The 11,446-nt window shown below is 33.5% G+C and overlaps 1 protein-coding gene and 1 pseudogene across 2 annotated transcripts; one reads left to right on the plus strand and one right to left on the minus strand.

Moving 5' to 3' along the window:
- Positions 1-2,279: 2,279 nt before the first annotated feature.
- LOC120130283 lies at positions 2,280-4,725 on the plus strand. Of its 2 annotated transcripts, XM_039147538.1 has the most exons (3): positions 2,280-2,575; positions 3,968-3,991; positions 4,135-4,725. In XM_039147538.1, the coding sequence occupies exons 1-3, from the start codon at positions 2,374-2,376 to the stop codon at positions 4,434-4,436; spliced, it is 528 nt and encodes a 175-aa protein (XP_039003469.1). In that variant the 5' UTR covers positions 2,280-2,373; the 3' UTR covers positions 4,437-4,725. The 2 variants fall into 2 exon arrangements, with proteins under 2 accessions (XP_039003469.1, XP_039003470.1); XM_039147539.1 differs by lacking the exon at positions 3,968-3,991.
- Positions 4,726-4,872: 147 nt separating this feature from the next.
- On the minus strand, positions 4,873-7,284 carry LOC120130300 (annotated as a pseudogene).
- Between the last annotated feature and the right edge of the window lie 4,162 nt (positions 7,285-11,446).

Consider the following 11,446-nt stretch of genomic DNA (forward strand, 5'->3'; position numbering starts at 1 on the left):
AAATTGTCACTCGGTTATTCATTATATTCCAAACTCCTTTTTTTGCTAAAAAATTGAAATTTATCTAAGTCGGACGTTAACATGATGACTGAAATAGGATAGTCGTACGAGATTCTAGGATCATATTTTTATCATATCATAATCAGTAATTTAGCATTTAACTTGGAATACCGTCAATTTTTTTAACGAAAAGGACGAGTTTGGAATATAATGAATAGTTGGATGATCAATTTGTAACTTTTAATAGTCAAGGGACTCAACAAAGCAATATTCTATAGTTGAAGGATTATTTTGTAACTTTTAATAATTGATGGACTTAATAAAATAGTACTCTATAACCAATGAATCATTTGTGTACTTTACATGTTATTTAGGTATTATCTATAGTATTAAATAATGAATGCCATTGTAATGTAGTAGTTACAAATATTTTAAACGTTACATGTAACTTGTTTTCTAAAAAAAATTATTTTTAAATTGTGGATGTTAATGTGGTGTCACGACGATATTGAAAATCGTTATGATTAGGGTTGTAAATGAGACGAGATAGATTGTGAGCTACTCGAGATCGACTCGATTAAGGTTCGATAAATACTCGGATTGAATGGACTCGATTCGAACTTGAACTCGACTCGAATTCTTAATGAGCAGAAACGAGCTACTTGATACTCGACTCGAAAAGCTCGTGAGCAGCTCGAAAATATAATATATTAAGATTTTATTTAAAAAAAAATTATTAATAATATTAATATTTATGTGTTGATTTTTTTTAAATACAATAAGTCTTTATATATTTATGGTTCAGGTTCGAGTTTGAGGATTCAATCTTGTTAAGTTTAAGAATTTTTTTTTCATTTCGAGCTGCTCACGAGCTTCAGTTCAAGATTTCAAGTTCGAGTCGAGGAGCTTAAAAATTTTAAACTCGCGAGTTTTCGAGTCGAGTGCAGAAATACTCAAACTTGACTTGACTCGTTTACACCCCTAGTTATGATATAGTTGCAGTCGCAGTTTAATACTATGCATTGCTCGCAAGTTTTTTTAAAATAAAAAATATAGTATTATTTTGGGTAAACTAGATCTATGTCCACTTAATTATGAGTGTATTTTATTTTGACCATTATTTTTTTAATTTTGTCAATCAGACTATTTAAGTGTTGTCAATCAAGTCATCAACATCTATAGTTTAGTAGAGTAACATGTGTGGGTGTTAAAAAATTAGTATAATTACACATTTAATTCTTATATCTAATCACTTTATCAATATATTCATACTTTTAATTTAATTTAATTCAATAAATATAATATCTAATTAAATTTAGGTTTTGGGGTTTTACGACTTTTAAGTTTTAAGTTGAATTTTGCAAGTTTTGAGATTTAGAAAAATGTAAACTAATGAAGTGAACAGAGACGATGAGACAAGCTCAACGATATATTGAGTGGTTGAAGAAAACGTGTTGATTATGACGTCAATGTGACAAAGAGATGAAGTTGTAAATCTTAATCTCTAAAAAAAAGATAAAACCAAAAGATAAAAAGGAAAATATGAAATTGATGATATGTACATGTCAATAAAAAATAGTCCACTTCAACACATATGACTATTATATCATCCTTTTATTTATGATTTAATGTTCTATAGGTTAAAATATGAGTAAATTAAAATTTTAGTGATTAAAATGAAATTTTTTAAAATTTACCGACCAAAACAGGAGTAAAATTAAATTTGAGTGATAAAATTTATAATTTAATCTTGATTGTTTTTGGTGAAACCCGATTTTGAAGCTAAAGGTCTAGTACCTACTTTTACTATCTGAACTATTAGTTTTGATATATTTTAATACTTAAAATGTTATTTTTTCTAAACCATATTTAAAGTTTAATTTTTATTTCATTTTAATACCCACCATTAAAAACGTAACGTGTTTAGTGCCTAAACTATCCTTTTTGGTACGTTTTAGTACATAAACTTTTAATTTTTTCAAAACTTAATGATAAATTTTGGATGGAGTACTAAAATGAAACAAAACTAAAGTTTTTAATGATAGGTACTAAAATAAAATAAAAACTAAGCTTTAGGTATGAATTTAAAAAATTAAAAGTTTAAATACTAAAACAAATTAAAACTGATAGTTTAGATATTAAACACGTAATTTACACTATTTTATTTTATTTTTTTGGGTGAAAGAAGCTAATTTCTAAAGGTTAATGGAAAAATGACATGAGAATGAAAACATTAAAAAAGCAGTTGAAGCAGTAGTTTTCATTTTTATAGTCACCAATCAATGCACCCCTGTTTAGATCTCAGTGTTCCATCAGCACTATAAGAGAAAGAGTGAGAGAATCGAAGTAAAGAGATAGAGAAGATAGTAAACCATGTCAAGGCGATCATCACCAGGGACTTGCTTGAGGCTATGCCTCGTAAAATTTGCTGTAGTTTCAGCTATTGCAGTTTGTGGACCAGCTCTTTACTGGAGATTCAACAAAACTACTCTCAAGCTCACTGATTCCAAATCTTCTTGTCCTCCTTGCAACTGTGATTGTCCTCCTCCTCTTTCCCTCCTCAACGTTGCGCCTGGTATCGCTTCCCTTTTTTGTGATTCTGGATTTACTGTCAGATTTTTTTATTTACTTATGGATTGCCCATTTGAGGAATTTGAAGTTTTGATCTGCTGTTTTGTTGCTAACTTTGAATTCTGAGATTTGGGTTTGAGTTTGTTTGTTAATTCTTTGTGAAGTTCCTGTTTCTTCGATTTGGGGTTTTGATTTGTTGCTGCTGCTTGGGTGTTGATTTGCGAGTAAACCCTAATTTGAATTCGGATTTGTGCTTGCTTTGCTTAATCATATGTTGAGTAATGAACTCAATCCCACATCTGGGATCTCTTGTGGGACAAAATTGTAAGGAGTTTCGAGTTAAAGTGAACGATGATTAGGAGTAAGATTTTATGTTAGAGTGACAACTTATAATATTTTTGGGCTTAAGTATTCTTTAATTAATATTACGTTTCAACTTTAGATGTTTATTTTGATCAAAAAAAATATTTTAGATACTTAAATGAAAACTTTAGGTACTTATTTGTGAAGCTTATTTTTAGTGGCGAATTTATAAAACTTTAGAGGTCGAAAATAAATTATCAATAGAAAATACAAAGAAAATATCTATAACATACGATAATTTGAAATTTTTATGGGCAACTGCTGGGTGTCTCCTCGGTCCATCACTGATGATGACTCTGTTAATATTAGTATTACATTCGTGCACCCAAACGAAGAAGATGGAACTCAGTCGGTATTGTTCTTTCTATCCGAAGAAGGTTGATCTTTACAGAATGAAAATGGCTAGAATGGGTAAGGAGAGAGCATAGGCAACCAAATAGATGGTGGTATCTGAAACATGGAAAAAAGAGTGATGGTGTCCGGAGATAGCACGGCGGTTACGTGTTGAAAAGAGCCGCTGATCACTTAATGAGAGAAAATATGATTACTATATTTAAACACTCACAATAACCGATACTCGATCGATGATTTCTCACTTTGCATTATCAATGGTGATCGACATTTCGAGATTGTAGGGCTTACTAACCATACAATAACATGTCGTAGAAAAGAGTTATGGTTCCCTTTGTCCTGTTATTTTGCTACTTTTCGGTATGTAGGGAGATATAAACTACACACTCTCCGGGTTTTACATCTAGGACGATGAACTGGTCTTTACATTTTCGGGTTTCTTTCACGCCTGACATTACCTCTTCTCTTGTGTTTGGACTATATTACCTTGTGATGATGATCTATCATGTCGAATCCGCAGCTTATGCATTTTCGCCATTGATTTCCTCCTTTTGTGTTTCTGCTAGTTTCGATGGCACTGGTTGTAAAAGTTTGTGTCAAGTGTGCATGTGTCTGCTACTCGAAACTGTAGTTGTCTGAGTGAATTACTCATCTTTTTTGTGCTTTTGTTCTTTTTCTGTAGGATTGAGCAATCTCTCAGTCACAGGTTAGAGTTTATTTTATCAACTCAAGTCGGTTTTACTTATGACTTATTTCTTCGAATTCGACTTTTTAACCTATATCGAGTCGTTGCCGTTTCATCTGATGAACCAGAATCATGTATGCCTGATATGAACTATGATGTCACAGATTGTGGAAGCAATGACCCTGATCTCAAACAAGAGATGGAGAAGCAATTCGTGGACATTTTGATGGAGGAGTTGAAGTTGCAGGAGGCTGTTGCCGACGAGCATTCCCGTCATGTGAACATCACCTTTGGTGAGGCGAAAAGGGTGGCTTCCCAGTACCAAAAGGAGGCTGAAAAATGTATCTCGGCCACCGAAACCTGCGAGGAAGCAAGAGAGCGAGCCGAGGCCTTGCTAATCCGTGAGAGGAAAGTTACAACATCGTGGGAGCAAAGAGCTCGACAAATGGGTTGGGAAGGGGAATAAACTGTCATACTACTGTGTGGACATATTACTATAAGATCTTCTCTTTTTCAGATTTTCTGCCTTGCATCCATGAGAAGATGAGATTACAATAGTTACATAGATTCCCGGCCATAGACCGAATGTCGGAAAACGTGGTGGACCGTAGGAATGGCAATGGAACGAGTCAAAGTCCGCCGCCGATTCATTTTTGGTATGCTCTGTTCTATTTCTCGTCTCTTTCTTGCTGAATGTTTTGAGTTCAACTTTGTAATATTATACATGAAACCCTATGAATATCGATAGTTCAAAATACGAATCTGAATCGGAGACTGCATATCTATGATCCCTATGAATTTATAAATCTCAGAGAAACAGATGAAGCCCCGGCGGCCTCTCAATGGGGGCAAGAGGATGAAACTATACGTGTTCGGATTCATGATTCCTTCTTCGAAGCACTTCACTTCGTCTTCAATCTCAAGCATTTACAATGGTTAGTCTCTGCAATGCTTGGGGGTAGACGTAAGCTCTTTAGCCGGCTTCGTGATCGAAAGCTCCTCCATCGCTTTTATGAATTTGCGTAGATGCCTAATGTACTCCGGAAACATTTCGAGGTTGCAATGGCCACCACCTTCCACCCATAAAGGATCATATTTCTCGTTAGCGAGTTCCCTCAATCTCTTTCCGTGAGAGAAATCGACAATGTCGTCTTCCGTTCCCTGCGAAGGTGAACCATTGATATCATTCGACAAAGATGGGGGACAGAGACATGAACATCACTTACATGAATAACCAGAACCGGACAGTTGACGTGCCGGATTTTGTCGATGTTCTGCAAATACCGATCGGAAAGACCTTTCAAGTTCCAATCGAATACGAAATGACATAAGGACGTGTTACGGTGAAACTTACCTTGAAGATATCGAAGCAGAACGTCATCTTGACCGGATATAAGACCCGAAGGCCGGAAAGGATGGCGCTGTGAAGAACGCCGCCACCGAGTTTCTTTAAACGATAAGCTAAATGGAGAGTCGGTTCCGCTTCCGACGGATTGGCCATACACAATCAAATCTTCCTCTCCATATTCGTTCTTCAAATAATTGTACACTGCTTCTACGTCATGATATGTGTTTACTTCAGATGGCTATATTGAAGTTGCACGAGAATTAACAAACATTTTCAAGCAATTCACAATATAAAAAAATAAAAAAAATAAGTGTTCTAAATTACTAATCCATAAATCTCATATATCATTGTCCGATCAGACATCACTGGCAATGGTCGAAATATTAGATTATTTAAGAAAAATGTAAAGATTTATTAGGTATTTAAACTCGAAATTTAACATGAATCAAGCGACTTTAGTGATTAAGGGTTGTTGTTCCTTGAAATTCCGAGTTCAAGCACGTATGTAGGGATATGAGCGTTCATTGTCAAATAATTTAAAGTTTTTGTACAAATATTATCTTGTATTCACCCTAAATTAAAAAAAAACTCAAAACTTAAAAAATAACTTCTAATTTGTCTAATATTTAAACTTACAATGACTTAAATTGTAATTAGACCAAAAATTTGAGAACATAGATTTATCATTCTTTAGTTCGACCCTTACTTGATTAAATATTTAATATTTTTTATATTTTTTAAATTTAAATATTTATTTTTACATGAACCAAAATACTATTAAATCAAAATTATATCGAATATACAAATTTTAACATGAGCTGGGCCTCTTGGGCCCTAAGGAGCTCCATCCCTGATACAAATCTTTGACCGCCTGCTCTCTATTAATTGACATTTTTTAATGATGGTTGATGAGATTATCTTAAAATGATAGCGTAATAATGTCACGTGTCAAACAACTATTGGTTAACGGATTTTTTCTAATCACTGTAAGTAGGATAACCTTAAAATGCTCACGAAATGAAATTTTAGGTATTTTAAATGGTAACGAAAGAAACATTAGATACTTACTTCGATAAAAAAAAATAAAAAAGAGATATAATTTAGGCGCTTATTTTTTTAATTAAATTATATAAATACAAATTTGAACAATCTTGAAAGAGTCGCTCTACTTCGCTTGTGGACAATCCGTATCCTGAATAATCATAACTACAAAATCAAAAGTAAAAATGATAATATAAAAAATAACATATGGGTAGAAGAATTATGATTATGACGATATTTTACGGTCAATTCCTTCTTATTTAAGCGTAGAGTCATGATCGATGATTTCAATGAATTAAAAAAGATGATAAACAATGAAACGATCTTAATCCTAAGAGAAAAAGCGAGAGAGTCTTCTCTATTATTTATCATGTTCTTCGGTTCATTGATCATCGATAGCAACTCTTTATCCAAATTTAAAAAAAAAAATAAGTCATTATATGCGATAACAATTATAATTCTCTCATCATCACAATCACGAATTTAAATAATTGTAAATTATTAGAATAAATCGTTATATAACGATAAATGTGTCGTCTACGATAATATATATTATGTCCGCGATAACAATAAATACAACTTAACTAAAAATGTAGTCGTAATTGAAATTTAAATCCCTATCGAACCTCATGATATTAACCCGAAGGTGGGACCTGAGCTCGTTGAAGAGTTCATGCATCTGCCCTAAATCAGCAGCATTTCCATGTGAATACAACAACGTTAAACGAGCGGCGAGGTGTTTCCGAAAGGTGGCGACGATCTTATTACCACCTTTGGTATCGAGCAAGTGAACATCCATGTTCTTGTCGGCCGGCACGCCTTGAAGAACCAGCCGCCCATCTTCATTCTTGATAAACTCGTACGTTGGTGGGTCTGGTGGGAAGAATGCAAATCTTGCCGCCACGTTCGACTTCACATTCCCCATGTAAAACCAGACCGACCAGAAGAAGAAGAAGAAACCAAAGTTGTTTGTTTCTGTTTTGTTCAAGATTTGGAATTGGACAAGACATGCAATGAAGATGAGGGTTCTTGTTTTTCCAATGGGGACGACGGTGAGAAGAAAAATTAAGGAATGGAAGAGAATTGGGATCCGATATAAACGGGTGTCCCTCCAACTGTGCTAATGTCATTGACTTGAGATTATCATCTAAAAGTTTGGTTTTAATTCAAACTATAGGGTAAACCACCTATTCGGTATTTGATCTATAAATATATTTATGTTTTGGTCATTCAATTATTTTTTTTAACAATATCGTATATAGGGAGGGACCCATGTTACAGGTGGGAGGGCAATGGTCACTCCAAACTTTGATGGTCTAATTATCTTTAAGTCATTAATAGTTTTGAAACAATTGCAATTATTTTTCGGGTAAATTATACCATTGATCATTTAACTATTTAGCCCTTTTACTTTTATCACTGATCTTTCAATTTATCAATCAGCCCACTAAATTATTTAATTATTCTCAATCAAGCCACTTGCCGGTAAAAGTTAACACATGGCACTGCAGTTGGTCCATGTAATTTACATATTTTCTCAATTTATTCCAGTTTTTAATAAAATAAAATAAATTTAATCCTCCAATCGAATGATGTCATGTGTTGTGCCACATGTCACCATTTTGTTGGAGGACTAACTTTATTTTAATTTATTAAAAGTATGACTAGATTGAGAGAATATATAGATAATATAGACCAAATGAGTGATTATACCATAATTTTTCATTGTCACCTCACCTATTCTATTAACTTTTACTGGCAAGTGGTTTGATTGAGAATAATTAAACAGTTTAATGGTGTGATTGACAAAATTGAAAGATCGATGGTAAAAGTAAAAGGGCTAAATAATTAAATGGTCGATGGTTAATTTACTCTTATTTTTACACTATTTCAATTTTGACAATATGACCGCATAACTATTTAAGTAATTTAAATGTAAACACTTATTTTTGAAAACAAACTACGTAATTGATTCGACAATTATTGATTAACGACAAGTCAGAGGTTCACATCATCTGCAACATTTGCTTTTAATGATAAGGGAATGCATTGAAACCATTTAAATAGTCATATGGTCATATTGCCAAAATTAAAATATCGGTCATATTCACATCAACCCGTAATTAAATGATCATTTGAATAATTTACTCATTTTTATAATAGGTGAACACAAATAAAATATTAAAACGTACACGTCAATAAAATAAATAATAACAAAAAAATCAAATTTTAGAATAAACACGTACTAAAATCATTTACTTTTTAAATTCTTTTATGTATGGTACTTACTAAAGATTTAAATTAAAATTATCGTCGTGTTTCGTTACGTTTCATTTATTAAAGGTAAAAAGGTAAAAGAAGTCTCTATACTTTTAAAAGAAAAAAAAAACATTGTGACCTTTTTGTATAATTTTTTTTCATTGTTACCTTCTAGATCAAAAAAGATTTCAGTGTGGTCATTTGACCAATTTATTCGTTATTGACCAACAATAGTCTTTCATCGTTAGGATGCTTTAAGCCAACCATAAGTTTATGCAAAAATCATCTCCTTGATTTTTCCCCTTCCCCTTCCCCTTCAACAATTGTTCATACAATTGAAATCTGATTATTTCCGTCTCTACCAATAACCACAAGCAATATTCCATTTGTATTAGATTAAAAAATTTATTTGATTTATTCGACTCAAACTTGAAAATTCATATACTTATTACTAAAAAAATTGAGTTATTCGAGTTGTATTTTACAACTCGAGCTTGAAATTTTTTTAGTCAAGTCGAGTTTATGAAATTACAACTCAAAGTCATTTCGAGTCGAGTTTTTTTAATCATTGAAGAAAGTAAAAGAAAAAAATTAATCATAGAATAAATAAAAATTTAATCAAATTAGAAATCGAGTAATTTCAATGGAGAATTTGGTATATAATCGTGGGTTAATGAAGGATTACCGGAAGTTGGTTTTGGGGTTGCCCTTGCATGGCCATTGAATCCCGTCCGGTGACCGGGCCGACGATATCGGACTCTGGGGCGGTGACTTACACGGATATGTGAATTATATTCAAAGATAAGTGGTGCAAGTGGTAAGATTTTTAATAGTATAATTTTGTTTTGGTCCCCGAACTAATAGATTATTTAGAAATCGGTCACCATTTGTCATTTGAAAAACATCTCGACACCATGCAATGGCGTCGCCACCACATGTTAAAGCGGCTTATTGGTCACCATGGGAGACAAATTTCCCTCCAGCAGTCATAGATAAAGTTCGGCAGTTGTCGAATTTTACCACCACCCTCCGTCAAAAGAACCCGCTGTCGAACCCTTTACTATATCGGTGGCGGAGGTTTCGATTCCCACCTGTCCGTTCGCATGGCTTTGAGCGTAAAATATATTTGAAACCTCGTACTTTATTAAACATGAAAGATATATATAGTTCAAATGACATATCGCTCATATTGACTATAGCCTTATTCCCCTTTATTGAAGAGCAAAGCACATGGGGATTTACACGTTGAGTTCTCCCCACATGTCCACCCCGAACAGCCTGATCTTCCTCTTGATCTCAACCTTGAACTTCCTCTCAGGGCTTTCACCTTCGAGTCGAGGCCTTTCCGTGAAAATGACTTCATCATTCTCTTTAAGCCCTTTCTCCATCGAAAACTGCGGCCAACTGATACAGAAGTAGTTCCCCATCTCTTCGTTTGCATGGAATCTGCAGAGAAATATCCACGCCTGCCCTAAACTGTCCTTAACGTCCATGAAAAACAGCCGACCTTCTTCGTACTCGAAGAAGGCCGCCACGGCGAGAACCGGTAACATCATCATGCGTCGCTGCACTTCGCTTCGGGTCAACCGGCTCGCGAAACTGATCTCCCTGCCATGCCCCCCTTGGTTCTCCATGTCTCACAAAGCGTTGAAGACTGATCTTTGAAGGTGTTGTGTTGAGGATCACGTTAAGATGAAATCCGTTTATGTATTTGACGAAGAAAGATGTCTTTTGGACGTATAGGTATACTCAGATGCCCACTTTTCGTCAACCGGTGAACAAACACTACTTTTCGTCATCGTTCTTTTAGTTTTAAACGTTGAACCTGCTGCATTCTATATGATATCTTGAATTAATATGAAAAGTGATGACGTGCAACGGGTAATACGATGGTTTAAAGTTGTTTACTGGGATGATAACGGTGATGAATTGATACATCGGTTGTAATTCCTTCTGTTGTAGGTGGAGGACTGTGTGTTCGGTAAGATTTTGATGAGGATGTTTTTGCAGTGAAGAAGAAATAGAGAAAGGGAAGATAATAAGATCTCTTAGTTATATACTTACATAGATATTCACTTGCAGGATATCAAACAAGTTTATATCATTTAAATAGGTCTCAAGTTCGAAAAATTATTTGATGAACTTGGTTCAGTGCACGTCATCCGTGGTCCCCAATGAATGACACCCACAAATTTTAAAATAATTACTCAGTTATTATTTACATATAGGAAATATGTGAAGATTTACCTTGAAAAATAAATGATATGTACAATTATTATTGGTTGAGACGACGGAAAACCGAGACCATATAATAATTTCTCTTCAAGTTCATAACCTTGGACGAAATTATGTGTAAGGTTGGGGCGCTATTGCCCCCCCTAATTTTTATTATTAAAAAGTATATAAAGATAAGCATGTATTTAAATTTTTAAATTTTGGTTTATTTTAATTATATCCTCTCAATTTTTATTGTTACTTACCTTACATCTCTTGGATTAGAATCTTGACTCCGTCCTTAAGGGTGAGCATTCGATCGAGTCGAGTCAAAAAATTTCGAGTTATTCAAGTTGACGAGTCTTATTTTACAACTCGAACTTAACTTGAAATTTTTTCGAATCGGGTCGAGTTTAAAAAATTTGAGTCGAGATATTCGAGTTTCTATACTAATTTTATTATAATTATTTACAGTATTGGCAATGATTTGTTCCAATTTTTTTGACTTTATCTAAAGCATTATATATATATATATATATTATTCTTTCATATTATAATTTTATTTAATATATCAAATACAATTTAAAATTATGATATATATTCATAATATTATA

This window comes from Hibiscus syriacus, unplaced genomic scaffold (assembly GCF_006381635.1).
Source record: "Hibiscus syriacus cultivar Baekdansim isolate YM2019G1 unplaced genomic scaffold, ASM638163v2 tig00110540_pilon, whole genome shotgun sequence".
Lineage (NCBI taxonomy): Eukaryota > Viridiplantae > Streptophyta > Magnoliopsida > Malvales > Malvaceae > Hibiscus > Hibiscus syriacus.

Excerpts from the sequence above, each read along its gene's own strand:
- LOC120130283 (XM_039147538.1), top strand. The coding sequence starts at position 2,374 with ATGTCAAGGCGATCATCACCAGGGACTTGCTTGAGGCTATGCCTCGTA. Across the intron at positions 2,576-3,967 it reads CCTCCTCAACGTTGCGCCTG|GATTGAGCAATCTCTCAGTC; the intron begins GTATCGCTTCCC and ends CTTTTTCTGTAG. Across the intron at positions 3,992-4,134 it reads GAGCAATCTCTCAGTCACAG|ATTGTGGAAGCAATGACCCT; the intron begins GTTAGAGTTTAT and ends ATGATGTCACAG.